This window comes from Apteryx rowi, unplaced genomic scaffold (genome assembly GCF_003343035.1).
Source record: "Apteryx rowi isolate R43461 unplaced genomic scaffold, aptRow1 scaffold_1093, whole genome shotgun sequence".
NCBI lineage: Eukaryota > Metazoa > Chordata > Aves > Apterygiformes > Apterygidae > Apteryx > Apteryx rowi.
The window spans coordinates 51642-66822 of NW_020447301.1; the positions used below are offsets into that span (position 1 = coordinate 51642).

Here is a 15181-nt window from a genome sequence, read left to right on the forward strand (position 1 = left end):
AAAATATGAGTCGGGGGGACAAAAACGCCACAGTTGTGTAGGTAATACATTGCTTTCATAACTGCATACAAGTAGCAACAACTGCCAGCCACCCTAAAGACTTGTCTGAGATCAGCACCTAGACTGACTTGATCTGAAGCAGAAATTTTTGCTCCCATGGGATTGCCTCACTTTGAATGCATTTGCCCTCAAATTGTAGGAATAACCATACCCTTGTTCTCACCAATTCTGGTTTCACTGTACTCTAGGCTGGAAAAAATGTCTTTACATATTGTGTTGTGAAAACAGTGTGGTTTGTACTCATTCTAATTTCTTCTGGAACGAGCCCTCCAGCTGAAGATCAAGTTGCCTGGGACAGTCCTATGTCCCAAGTTTCTAGGTATGTTGCACTTGTGCTCAGTGAAGAGATTAGAAGTGTGAAGTGCAGTGAGACTTGCAGAGCACTTGGGGAGTTTGCTTCCTTACGAAATATAAAGAATCGCAATTCTCTTGAACAGAATTTCTGGTCTCTGTAGCTGAGCCTGAATCCAGTCAAATGAGGGATGCAGTTGTCTGGCTAGTTGTAGGTGGAAAAGGGAATTTCTTTGACCTAGTTTTTCCCCACAGTGACACCACATGCATAAAAAAATCCTGCTGACTGAAGAAGAGGGAAAGAAAATGAGTTTTGTGTGTTCACGTTAATAACTATGTAAGTCACAAGGACTCCACAGTGGTGGGCTTGAAATAAATAGCTGTTAGGGGTAAATGTTCTGATCTTCTAAGTACTCTTCCAAAAATCTTTCTGGGTTTCCTAACCAACTCTGTTCCCACTATTCTTATTTTTAAAACTTTGACGTTCAGAGATGCATGACTTATCTCTAGCTGTGAATGGATATTGGAGAAATACTGTGACAGTAATGGCAGGGGGAAACCTTATTCTCTGCCCAGGTAGAAGTTATGTTTATTATATATCTCTCCTTGGATACCATAAATTGCTTATGTTTTTGTATATAGTGTATATATATCCATGAATACCATAGAACTTGAGGTGTGAACATATCTTCTAGATCCCCAGGAGAGTTTTCAGTTTTTGCAAGAACATCACTGTAACAATAACTTTTTTTTTTTGTCCAAGTAGAATACAGGGCCCCATGTGGCTTGAAACACGTGGTGTTGAGTATTGGGAGGTGAGAAATGTTCTTTTGATGGCATATTGCTTTGTTCATTGTGGTTTGGTTAATGGAAGATACAGTAGCTATTCCCAACGAGACAGAAAAATAGCATAGGTGTAAAAATCTGAATGTGGTTAAAGGAGAAAATAAATTCTATGAAACTAAATGTAAATACATAACCAATTTTCTAATTTCAGAACTCTTTGCAAATGTATTTGTCTATCCTTTGGGCTGGGGTAGAGGGATGTGGTGAAGGAGGAGGAGTAGCCTAGGCTTATGTGGGTCCTTCCCCAGTTGTAGCTGGTCTTTCAGCATCTCATTCCCGAGGAAAAGGTTAAGCTGGACTCAGTTCCCCAGTCACTGGGCTGGATCTTTTATTTTCTTAGCAGGGTGAAGGTGTGTGCCAAGGTGACAAAATACCCAGTGGTGCAGCTCATGGCTGCACTGGCGGTTTGGCAGAGTGGAGGCAGAGCATGTACTTCTGCTCAGCCCTTCGCTCCCTGGAGGGCTTGAAGGTTTTTAAGCTTTCGTTAAGTGTGGCACAAATTGTGTGGTTCATTTTGTTTCTTTTTTTTGTTTCTTTTTTTTTTCTTTTTTGCTTCCTGGAGTGAAAACTGCAGCCAGACATATGGGACCAAAAGATTTGCAGTACTCAAATTTCTGAACTAATAATCAGCTTTACTTTTATGTATTATGTATGTTGCAAGGAACTGTGCCTCAGTGAGAGGGAAGAAATGTGGTGATTTAAACAGAAGCGTGCCCAATTGCTGCCAAATGAACAGAGAGGAAGAAATTACATAACCCTCATAATGTGTGTGCCTTTCTGCTGGAAATCAGATTTTGTAAAAATAAATGAGGACAGGTCTGTTTCATTATATAATGAGATCCTTCCAACTCTTACGTTATAGAGTTTTTCCCTCCCCCATTTTTTTTCCCTTGAGAATGGGAAAATACAATTTCATTTAGTAACTATTTGTTCCTGCATTTGCTGATCACTGCAGTCTTTGCATCCCCAGTGCTGTAGCAAATCACATGATTCTTCTGTTGCTTGTAACATGGCTAAATTGATGGTACAAAAAGGAATTGTGGTGCTGTAATTAGTCAGTTTTAAAAGTATATCTTTCCATTTCAGCCATGCCTTTTCCAGTGGTGAGGAAATTCTTCTATTTTTCTCTTATATGAGCCTACTGAGGATTGGTTTTAAATCCACTGGAAGTTCCTCTGGAAGCTCAGCCCTGGCCACAGCTATGTCTAATGGCAGTGGGGAAAGCCAGATGTGAGCCAGGCCTCTTCACCCTCATTTCGCAGTAATGAATAGAAAAGCAGAAAAATCCTAAAGATATCCCAGGCTCTAGCAAAATGTGTCGCCTGCCCCTTTGAACCACCTTCATAGTTCTAAGCTTTAGTGACTCTCTTTTTCTCCTTAATTCTTACAATTTCAAGCTTGCATACCACCCACTGGGAAAGGAAAAAGCAGGGGGAAAGCTAAATAACCTGGAATCTGTATGTATTTATGTCTAAACATACACACGTGCACACAGTAGGTTGCGGGGGTATACATAACATACCTGACTAATGTGATTGATGCTTCTCTCTCATTATCGTGTGAAATGTTTAGTACCTTTATATGCCAAATAAGCAGATTGCATTGCTTATTATTTAAATGGTATGGTGAGCAGAAGTTCCTGCCATGCAGCCCATGCTCAGCAAGGTACTTCAGTGTGCACCTAACTTTAACTGTATGTAATCCCACAAAGTCAAAGGGATTGTCAATGTGTTTAAACAGAGGAGGTGAAGCCATTATTTTGCTGAGAAGTATTTCATTATGTAAGACTTTTAGATATGGAGATTAAAAAAAAAAAGTCATATTTTGACTTATCTCTCTTTTTTCCTTTTTGGTGATATTTTCTGGCTGGCTTGAAGTGTCCTTTTTGTACAGCTGTTTTCTCACCTGACTGATCATGTCTTGCTCTCCAGATGTGGTCATGTCTTGCTCTGCAGTTGCCATGCAGAACAAGTGGGTCAGGTTTACATGAAAAGTTGGGGAGACCAAAGTTAACTGAAGGATAAAGACAGCAGAGCATGGTCTTGTGGATCTTCCCAGGTCCAGACCTTTTCAAGGGGAAGGAGTTGGCAGACATCCCTGCTGGTGTATGAACATCTGGCACATTCATGAATTGAGGGCAAAGTTTCTAGAGCAACTTTCCTACCTTCTGTTTTTAAGTACTCCCTCAGTCACTCAATTCCTTGCTCAGAAGTGTTTGCTTATAGTTCAAAAGGAGATGATGACAAGTAAGAACAGCCCATCCTGCTGTCTAATCCCATTTATACAGAGCTTCTGTCCCATTGTTTTTTAGTCTGCAAATTTCAGTCCATGCATCTGTTTTATTTATTGAATGTGTTTGGGGTTATATCAGTAAGTTTGCTTACATGGGCTAGGTCAATCTTTCTCTTTTCAAATGAAGCAAAACAACAAAAAAAAACCCTTACAAATATTTATTGCTGTAGTTGACAAATATTTCTAAATTTGAATTCATGTTTCAGGACCTATTAGTCCTCAATTATAATGAGAAAAAAAAAATGTGATAAAAAGAGATGAATGGTAAAACAATGATACAATTTGGGGGGGAATGTATTTCCTTCAAGTGTGATAAGGTTTTTGGAAAAGAACATGTGGATACATGTGGTAATTCCTTATTTTAGGTTTAGATAAGGGGAAAAACAAGATTGAAAATCTTAAATAGAATAACTAAATACTTTGAAAAAATGATTCTAGTACTTACAGAAAAATATGGAAAGAAATCAAAGCTTCTTTTTTAAAAAAAAGTTTTTGTGAATTGTTAAACAATTTTCTCTAAATTAATTGCTACTGGCTGTAAATTTTGAGTTATACATATTAAAATATGGGGGAAACAGTGGAAAAAAACCCACAGGACTTAATGTGCTGTGCTCACATCGTTATTTAATATCTTGATGATGGCTTGAAAATATTAAGAATTTAAAAGGAATTTCCTTCTAGATTAAAATTTCAGAACTTTTTGGTTTGGGGTTTGTAAAACTAATAACACTGCTTTAAAAAGCTTAAGTCAAAATTACTACTTTTTTGTTCTTTATATTAATTATCTGAATATTCTGCTTTTAGGACCTTTTTCCTGCCAACTGTTTTTTGCAGAGTTATGAAACAGATGTCTACACTTAAATTGAACTTCTTAAGTTCAACCTTGCATCATTGTGGAAAATGTTTTCTTGATTTCTTCTCAGCAATAGCCTGATGACAGCTCAGAGCACGGAAGTTTCTTTATTGTCACTGAGGCCCAGTCCCAAATCCCCTATTCTAAAAGGGCAAGTTCTTTAGCAGTAGTCTGTAGACATTCATTAATACAGATGTTGCATCATAAATTTGGCTCAATAGTCAAGTGTGAATACAGAGTGATAGGCACAGACTGTATCCAAATGCCACATCTTCCACCTTGTGGGCAAGAGAGAGTCTTCCTCATGCAAAAGTTTAAGATTTTCTGCAGAGTCTAGGATGTTCACTACCTTTACAGAACCCCTTGTATAGTCATGGGTCACCTTTTTTACATCGATTTTCCAGGTGAGTCCTGACCAAGAAGAGGAAAGCATGTTTTTATAAGAGAAGGAGAGAGGGCCAGAGGCTGAGAGATAAAATCCCTGGTTTTGGATGGATATTCCCCTGCTTATATTAGTACTGAAAAAACAATCCCTTTCAAAAAAAAAGATCTGTAGAACTTCCTGAAAATCTGCAGTGAATCACCCTGTTGTGGTATGTATCCTGAAGGAGGAAATGGCAGCTTACAGCTTTGCTGACTAGATCACTTCAGACCTCAGGCAAGCTTGTAATGTTGGATTTTGGTTGCCAAAAGACTGTGCTAAATAGCTTCATATGAGAAGCCTGGTTAAGCAAGGAGTGCTGCAAGGAGTGTTTTCTGCCTAACATGTGGTTAAATATAAATGTGTGATGGGGTTATTTTTAAACTGTTGTGGTCTTCCAAGTCATATACTGCCTTTGCTTCTGCACGTCATGTCATCAGAGACTGAATGATGGCCTTTCTGTTTGCGCACTGGCTGCTGCAGGTCAAGGCTTGTCACCGCAGTGTTCATCATCACCAGACTGGGTGATCCAGCCACCCCAGGCCCTGGCAGTCCATGGCTCCTGCCATGGCAGGATCTCCTGGCGTGTATTATGGGGACCCTCAGTACAGAAACAACTGCTATTCAGAGAAAGTTGCACAAAAACGTATATGTCTCTTCATTAGAAAAACCATATTAGAATCAAATAAATCCTTTGGCAAGCTGTAGAATTGATTGTCCTAATTTTCAAGGTAGGTGACCATGCTACCAACACTGGAAGGGATCTCCTAAGTGCAGAAGGACAGCAGGACTCCATTTTGTCCATCATACACAGACAGACATCCTTGTCAGCCAGGTGCCATGTGGCAGAAATATCAGACTCGCCACAGTCTCTCAAGAGGCAGGAATGGTCAGAAACCACCTGTTGGGGGAACCTCCAAAGGAACCTCCTTTTTCAACCCCCTTTCCTCACTCAGCTGGATTTGCTCTGATTCTGTCTTGGGCAATTCAGCACTGAATGTATTTCCATATCCCAGTCTCCTTCCCTGTTGCTTTTCAGTTACCTTTTTTTTAAGAATATTACTGAAAAGCTTTGCCTAGAGCTCAAGAAGAATTGTGAGAGAACTGAGGGAGAACCGTGGCCTCTAAGCCCAGGAGCGAGAAGAAACAGGGAATATTTGTGGGAAAACCCATTCTACTGTGCTGTGTCTCAGATGTGATCCCAAATGAGAGCAACATGTTGGAAGCAAACAACTATTATTTAGATGCATAAATTCCTCTTTAGTCCCTGTACCTGGTCAACAAAGAGAGCTAGATACCTCTGAGGAGAAACTGGGAAGACTTGCAGAGGGTCCTGAGCGGTAGTCACCAAGAGCTCACCAACAGGAAACTCATTCCCACGACAACTTTGATGACTTTTATAGGGTCGTTTTAGTAGTTATGAACAGTGTAGTGGGTTTGGCTACATCAGCTCTCCTTAAATTCTTACTGCTTGCTAAAATACTGTCTGTCCTGAACACCAGTATATGTAGGATGGTAAATTGTTTTATAGTGCAGTAGTTGCTGCCAGAGATTGTGTACAAAATTGTAAGGAGGATTGTTGTAATGCGAGCTGTTAATTATTTTCTTTAATTATTGATGGTGTCAAGGCCAAGTTTTTCTGATCTGTTTTCTCTGTTCTTTCAATTCAGTCTTTTGCTGATTGTCCAGATATAATCAGTGAAAAACTATCATTAGTGATTTTTTTGCTTATTTATTTTACTTTTTTCATTACATTAAAGACTCCATTAGTTGTGTTATTTTAGTTATTATATTAATAGAGCTAAGTTCAATTACTATAACTGGATTTTAAAGAAAAAAATGCTCTCGTTAACATAATGTGATAGCGTTATATGGCACCACTGAATGCATTTAGTCTTCTTAATTGAAATATGCCTTTCTCATATGTTTTCTGATGCTTTTCTAGTAAGTCTAATCTCAGCTTAAGTATAACTCGCTGTAAGCTTTAGTAAAAATTCTGCCCTTTCGTAAGAATTTAGTTTAATGAATTCATTTCAAGATTCAGGCATTATATTGTCCTGCTTATTGTGCACTGAAATATTATATTACCACAGTATTATTAGAGATAGATGTAGGAGATAGCACATGTAGAAATTGTTACAGTCTTTAACTTCTAATTTGAATTGCTTGATAAAAGTTAAACTTGCTGGTGAATAATGGAAAGAAATCTTTAATTCTTGTGCAGGACATCTATATATGCTCTGAGTACACAAATTAATTCAATTACATATTCTAATCTTGTAGAAATAGCATACTTGTTATAGAATATAGTGAGAATTAAATGCAAATCATTAATATTTCTGGCTAGGTGCTGATATGATAACAGGGCACTGTGCAAAGGAAAATCCCCCAATTTTTTTTGTTTCTTTTCTCATTTAAATAGTATACTATAATTTCCTCTGAAAAATAATCAAAACATACAATTATCTGGCAATATTTTGGGGAGCTATTTCCACCTGTCTGTTTTAGGGAGAGATTAGAATAATCTATAACAAAAAATCTGCATCTCTCTGTCTTTTCCCGCTCCATTTCCCTTTTCCTGAGCAGGTAGTGACAGGTGCTGTTTTTCACACAACTTTGTAAAGACTACTTTAAATAAAAAGACTTTTATTTTTTTATCAAAAATGAAATGAGTTTTTGGCTTGATTAGTTTCCTACTGGGCAAATATCCACATTGTTTAATAATAACAATAATGACTTTATTAAAAAAAAAAAAACAGGGTTGATATCAGCTATTATACCCTTCTTTTAGACGCTTCCCAGAGAGCAGCTAGAGCTCACACTGAGATGTAGACTAAATCAATGTTGTCTCCAAAGCTGAGTCCTTTAGATTTGAGTTTGTATGATTTGAATGGAGCGGCCTGAGAAAAATACCAGTGTTGTGCATGAGGCTTACTATGCCCTCGTCATCAGGAAAAGAACAGAATTCCTGTTATTGTGGTTTACTAGTACTTTATCAGCAAGCAGAAAAGAAATATGGCTTCCAAATCAACTATATATATATATCCCAAATTCTGTTGAGATTTAGCCATCTAGATTAGGTAAAAAGATTACCTTTGTGCTTGGGAATATCTGTCAGATAGCATTTATTGTTCCAGATGCAGTGTTAAAATCTCTGAGAGGAGTTTTAGGTCTTACTACAGTCAGTATCCTAGTAATGTAAGTCTAAATGTTATCACCCATGTTTTCTACACTTCTCATGATAAAGCCTATAAAAATAAATAGAACTGCTGCTCAACTACTGCTGAAAGCTTGCTTCTGTATATTTGCCAAACACTGTATACCTGTGTATATGATTTAAATTAAGGTGCTTGCATAATTTGTGCTGACAGTGTTTAACATGCTGTGTGTATTCACAAATTAAAGTTAACTCAAAATTAATCAAGATTTAAATTAATTCAAGCTTGAAATATTTCTTTGGGGGCACGGATCTGAGAAACTGGCCAAAGCCAAAGGAAGGGGCACATCGAATAGTTAGGTATGCAGCATATTTGACCTGCATCCAAATAAACCTGTCTTTAGAAGTGTTTGAAGTACGCATTCTGTAATTGTACATGTTCTTTCAGTCAGGATTGCTGACTTGGTCCTTTGAAAACACATCTCCCTGTTTCCGTTAACTTATGTGTGAAGGGATGATAATATCGGACAATTGGTGCTAAAACACCAGCCAGCTGCCCAGCATTGCAGTTCTGCAGCGATGTGGTTTACGTGTAAAAGGGGATGTGCCCCCCTAGGTGCCCTCTCTACCTGAGCTTTTTGTCCTCCGATCGCCCCATGGCCTGCTCCTCATGCCTGACTGATGCTGTACAAATTACCTGAGGATGTATGTTTTCTGATGACTTATTTCAAGGAATGATACTTTTAAAGGAATGAGTTTAAGCAAACTAACCTGTTTTCAGGCATGTAGAATCTTATTTATGATTGTAAATAACGTGTGATTTTTTTGTATTTGAGTGTCTGAACACTTTTGACAAGACCTATTTCATCTGTTTAAAAAAATACAGCTTATGGTGGACAGCGAAATGACTAGATAACAATTGTGGATATCGGTGTCTTGACTGAGATTTTTATTTTTTCTTGATATTAGAAGCATATGCTGTTTGCAGTTTGTTCAGTGAGGCTTTCTTCATCTTTTTGTTGTATCATGCAAGATAAACCTTGTTTTACTAGAAATTGCAAGTTTTACTTTTCTTGGTAATAGCTAGCTTTTGGTTCTGTTAAATAATTTGAGTTTTACTCAAAGGCACAGAAGCAAGCAGGTTATAATCTGCAGGAATGATGTAAAAAACTTATGAGTCTAATGCCTTAGTCATTCTTCTGCCTCTGTTTAACTTCAAAGGTAGCTTTATATGTAGGCAGTGAAACGCTTGGCCCAGTACCAGCCCTAATAGGCACAAAGCTGTTACTACACTCACTTCACTTTTGCCAAGATCTATCAAAACATTGTGATAACTTTCTGTGCACATTTTATAATAACTTTGAGGCATTTTCCTGGATGCTATCAGGTGAACATTACCGAAAGTTACTACAAACAAAGAGTGAAGTCAAAAAGGTATTTCTTTGCCTGCAACTCAACATTAAGGGTCCACATACTAGAATCTGAGCATCTGGGACATGGCAGTATAGAAACTTATGTGTAGACTATCCTAGATAGTGTCCTAGGGAGAAAGAACTACAGCAACATTTTGTTACTAGTGACCTGGGGCCTACATTATTCAGTATAAGAGAGGGAGAGAGGTGAAAATTATTGAACAAGTTACACATTCAGTATAAATGTTTCTCAGAATTTGGTGAGAGAGATGAAAAAGTGATTTTGTGCTACCTGAGAAGAAGCATCCTTGTTTCTTTGGCCAGCTGGGAAGCAGAAAACAGGCACGTATGGGCTAAAATTCTCTGAAGAATGTGCAATGAATAGATACCTCAAAAGAACACTCCACAGGCTCTCATCAGCTTAGCGGTTTGAGAAGGAGAAGAATCTTTTTCCAGTTTAAGAAATAGTTAGCACCACAGGACTTTTGTTTATTTGGTGTGGAGAAAAGACTAGTAAGTACTTAAAATAATAAATCCTGTCTTATAAATCTGCGTAAGAATAAAATGATGTTCACAGATTAAAGGCAATATATTAACTTTACATTGAAAATTGACATTTGTTTTGATAAGGTTTGGTTTTGGGAAGAGAGGGTGGCTTTTTTGTTTTGTGTTTTGAGCACCTTATGAGTTCAGTGTTAAAGTGTGCTGAAAAAGATGCATGGTGCACCTGGAGGCCCAGCAGAAGTAGTTAATGCCCAACCCCCGGACTGGCTTGCGGAGGCAGACAGAGATGGGCCGTATACAGTCTGAAATATCTTGAAAGATACTGAAAATATGTGCTGCCCAGTAACAGATTGGTAGGGTGGGCTCAAGGAACAAGAAAGAGTTGGCAGAAGCCAGAATCTGCCCCTGTGGTACGTAATGCAGGGCTACGAGGCACAGAGCTGGTTTGTTAGGAAGTTCAAGTGCTTATAGATAGGCTGAGAAAACTGCAGGTTGCCCAGTTTGCTCTCTTTGCACAACTACTGAAATTTGGGGCTTGTTGGATGAGATGTACAACCCTTGTGCTCTGAAATCCCAGAGTGTTACTGAACGTGGCATCTGTGTTTTGCTCATGATGACTGAGAGAGAAGACAACAGCCTGAGCAGAGCAAGGGCAGTAGTCAGACAGCTCAGGACATTGACTTCTGCAAGGTGTGTCTTAGCTAAGAGTTGCCCAGGGATTATACTTGAAAATGCATAAAACTTGGAAGACCATTATTTCTAGTGTTATTAAACCCTAGGGAAATCTAAATTCAGACAGGACTTGAGTGCCCCAAACAGCTATGTCCTTGATAGCATTTCAGGTAAACAGTGAGGAACTGAAGCCCTTCAGAATTGCTTGTCGCCTGTGTCTTGTGTGATCCCTGTGAACTGAATGTCATCCCTCTTTGGCAAGGTTCCTCTGAGGACATGCCAGCTTTCCCTTCCTGTCACTGTCTAGAAGCTGTATCCAGAAATATAAATGGAAAGGGGAAAACATAACGAATGGAGAGGGGGAAGTGCTATTTTCATAAGCCTTGGAGAGCCTTAAACTAGCCCTGATGATTTCCTACTGTAATATCTGTAACTGCTAAAAGAATAATTTATATTTGCATCATTGCATCTATTACATTAATTGGATGGGTGGAGAATAAGAGCATCTGACAGAAAGTAAGCAAATCCATGTGCTTTCAAAATGCCATGTCACTTTCCCTATACATTTTTTCTCTTTAATTTAAAGTATTTAGACAGAAGTAGTCAAAGGTGTTTCTGTAGGAATGTCTTTGTTAATGACTTTTTAAATGTATTTTTCAAATCTAGATCATCAACAAGGAGATTAATCCATTTGTGGACAAATGGGAAGAAGAAGGACAGTTCCCAGCACATAAAGTATTTAAAATCCTAGGACAGGCTGGATTCCTTGGTGTGGATAAGCCAACAGGTAGGAGAGTGTACAACTCTTGAATATTGATGATGCCGGTGATAGAATTTTTTGACATTATTTCAAATCACTTTTGTTCCAGATCAAAACATGCTTCAGAATTCAATGCAAAGCTTACTTATATTCACAAGTGACAGGCATGCACCTTACAAACTGTACAACTACAGAAAATGATGTAGCTAACACAAGTTGATATTCTCCTAAAAATAAATATTCTTAAAAAATGAAGTAATTGTTATTGAAAATCAGTGAAATTAATGCCATTTCAATTCTCATGTACAATCTGTATAATGAGTTTTCTTTCTTCTGTTTCCTGACACATATTGAATAATCTCAATCTTCATTAATGAAACCACAATTTGAGGGCATTAAAAGCTTTTTATGTTTGGGCCTATTATACTTAGCCTATCATCTGTATCGCATTATAATGTATTTTGCCTCACCATTCAGAGAATGAGCTTTGTGTGGGTTTTAGACCATTATATCCTAGACAGACCATTATATCCTAGACTGTCTTTAAAATACGCTATTCTGAAGCTTCCAGCCCACAGAAGCATGTACAGAACAAGAAGCTGATGATATACACAGCAAGAACAGAGAAAGTTGCATGTTTATATATACACATTTATGAAGAAAAAAAAAATCAGGAAATCCGGAAGAGTAGGAGGAGTTTCAACTCTTCAGCTAAAACACATTCCTCAAGTTTTGTTTTGTTTGTGTGTGACATAAGATATACTTACTTTCTTTTCAAACACTACTGTAAGGTCTTCCTGCCAGAATTCTCTGTTTTTTTCCTGTTTTCTTATTTGTGGCTAAAAACTTTAAAACAAAGGTTTGCGTAGGCAAGCCTGCAGCAGTCTTCGTGAATTCAGAGCAAGCTGAAGTAAAAATGATTAAATAAGTAACTGCAAATAATCATCTTTGCAGGGGAGTTTACACAACCTTAGCTATGCCACACCACATCATTATGTTACTAAGGGTCAGGGTTTGAACTGTGGAACAAATTATGTCTTTTTACAAATTTCTTTAAGAGGAAATTTTTCATCTTGAAATGAACTTTTAAATTGTCATATATTCTGACTTGGAAGCTTTTTCTTTAGCTATTCAGTTGTTGGAGTTCACAGAACTGTTTAGCTGTGATTGTTTGACAAATCCAATTAGGTCTGAGCTGGTACTTTACAAAAATGCTGACAGTTTGAGATTGCAGTTAAGATTTCTATAAAGGACAAATAGGATTATTGGGTGAAGGAGAAAACACCTCCACTTTCTACTATAATTGTTTGATAGGCAGATTTGAAATATGTCTCAGTGGGGTCCTTCACACTGCTAATATTCATGTTGCTTTTAATAATGGTACATTTTATTGCTGTCAGATTACAGCCCCATCTTTGTTGTAATATGCATCTGAGGACATGCAGAGGCCTCAGCTGGGACAAGGAACCTCGCTGTTGGGCATGCCGTGCATAAAACGTTGTGGAGGGTGGGGACTTTGTATAACACTCACAAAATAACTAGAACAAGAGATAAATTGAGTGAAATCTAGTGAAGAAGGGACTTACAGAGGCAAAGATGGTCACAGAGGTTTGCATATGCTGACTTCATTTATATTAATGATTGGGAGTATTTTTTCCTTGGCTTTGACACTTGTGTCTTGTTTTTAATCTAATTTATTGGGCCTCTACAGCTGCAATTTATGAAACCTATAAAACACTGGATGAAATTCTCACTGACACTGTTCCATCCACTTATTCATATTCTCTTCCATAAGATATTGTTGGGCACAAAAAATGCACTAACTCCTGGAAGATTCTGCCTTTGCCGTAGTTGTGCAAGGGAAAGTCCCCACATCCACCTTTCACTGTGTAATGGTACAGTAACATCAGGCACAGCAGAAAGTCCTGAAATTTTCACATGATCTGTGAAACAGTCAGATGTGTAACAGGCTCAGTGGGAGTTCCTTTGGCAAATGCCTGGAATTTTTAATTCTTCTGTGAAGTGCTTATGCTTGCTGTATGACTAGCGGGCACTATTAGCAGTAATTTCTTTTTTGCAAAAAAGAGAGAGGGATACCTTTTATACCCTGCCACACTACTTTTACTATTTAGCTACCCTGTACAGAGAATGAAAGATCCTGGGGGATTTGAGGAAGCAAAGAGCAGACTGGAGTTTTGGGGTACGTGGGGGAAGTCTGAAGGGAGCTTAACTGATCTGAGGAAAGTGTTCTAGTGCCAGAGCAGCACGATTGACAGTGTACCCTACTTCCTCTTTCCAACACAGAGCAAAAGTATAACTTTTATGTTGTATTCCTCCAAACCCAGCTTATAAAGCATTCTCTGTTAAAGAATGCTATATCTTTAAGTGAATTTATTGTAGTGGCAGCTACAATTTTGAAACAGAAGTTTTTCTGAATTTAATTTCCAAAGTCATTCTTTTGAATACAACCTTCCCCCCCGCCACAGTATAATTAATTTTGAAGTGTTTTGATTGGGTAGAAATGGTTCACAAGCTTGTTTTGCTTAGATAGAAGGAAACATCTGCTGGATTTCAGATTTGTTGAAACTGAACTTTGTTTCCTTTGTAAACACCATTACATCTGTGAACAATGAACTGCTTAATGGGAGCCAGTTTTAAAAAAGAACATACCTTAACATGTGTATGTTATCACTGGAAACTTTCTCTGTGTGGAGAACTGATTGGGGTACTATTTGCATTGCAAAGGCTGCATCAGTTTCCATCATATGCAGTAGTGGTCTACAAACTTCAAAGTGTTTTTTCCTGTATATTTTTTTCCCCAGTTGTTTATGCTTGTACTGAATATTAGCTGTACTACAATAGTTCAATATGTTAGTTGAAGGGATTATGTAAACACCGTGGGCAAGGCCAAGCCATATAGATAACTGGAGAATCCTGGAGTTTAGCAATGGATTTAACTTATTGCACTGTCCTATCAGTCCTCTGCTAGGGAAAGATATTTTCTTGAATCATGTATTTCAGTTCTGTGCTCTGGTATTCTTTATATGATTCAAAAAATAATGTATGTACCATTTTCCCTTGGAAAAAAATGTATATTGTTCTATTAGGAAATTATTCTTAATAGTAAAATACATGGTGAAAACATGAACATCATTTATGAATAGGTGTCTTTTTACTGTATACAAAATCTGTTTTATGGAATTGCTCAGTTCAGCTGTGAGTGTTTAGTCTGAGGGGGGAGAAAAACCCAACATCTATATATACTTGTTACTCTTAATTTATATTTACTGTGTGTTTCTCCTCAAGTTATAAGGTTTCTGGGCTAGTGAGCTATTGACAATCCCAAAACTAAGGACAGAAAATATTAGGTTAGGCAGCAAAAATATTTTAAACAGCCTTGGAAAGTGGCCATTGACCATTTTGCTAAGGGAAGTGGGCAAGACACATTCTCTGGGGTATTTTATTTGCAGATTAGATGAGATGTTGAAGTAAAAGCTGAGAAGATCCATGTGGTTCTTTCTGATCTTATGGTTTATGAATCAAAGTCTCAGCTGTGACTAAATTTTAGGAAGCCTTGCCAAAGACACAGGCCTATAATGCCCTGTTATGTGCCTGCATAACTGTGTGTGCAGATGCAGATGATTATCGGTTGTTTTTATCAGCTGATGCAACAGCATGGGAATTGTCCTGTAAAGACTTGGTGAAAACAAAGAGGTAGGCGGAAGAGACGTTTGCAAGGGGGCAATGTCTCCTGTGCTGCACATACTCATAGCAGCACTGTGAGACATGAGTGATAATTATGGCTGCTCTTTTACTAGCAGCTTCACTGGCAGTCCTATAGGAATATTTAACAGAACATATTTGCATGTACAAATAATTATAGTATGTACAGACAATAGCCTTCACTGATTCC

The 15181-nt window shown here is 37.9% G+C and overlaps 1 protein-coding gene across 1 annotated transcript in view; it reads left to right on the forward strand.

The window, feature by feature from the left end:
* The first annotated feature begins 1130 nt into the window (after positions 1-1130).
* The window catches only part of LOC112969547 (probable acyl-CoA dehydrogenase 6), an 85186-nt gene continuing 71135 nt past the window's right edge, over positions 1131-15181 (forward strand). The window contains exons 1-2 of the mRNA XM_026072962.1: positions 1131-1166; positions 11175-11295. Of these exons, the coding sequence (XP_025928747.1) occupies positions 1131-1166; positions 11175-11295 (157 nt within the window). The remainder of the gene's footprint in view (positions 1167-11174; positions 11296-15181) is intronic.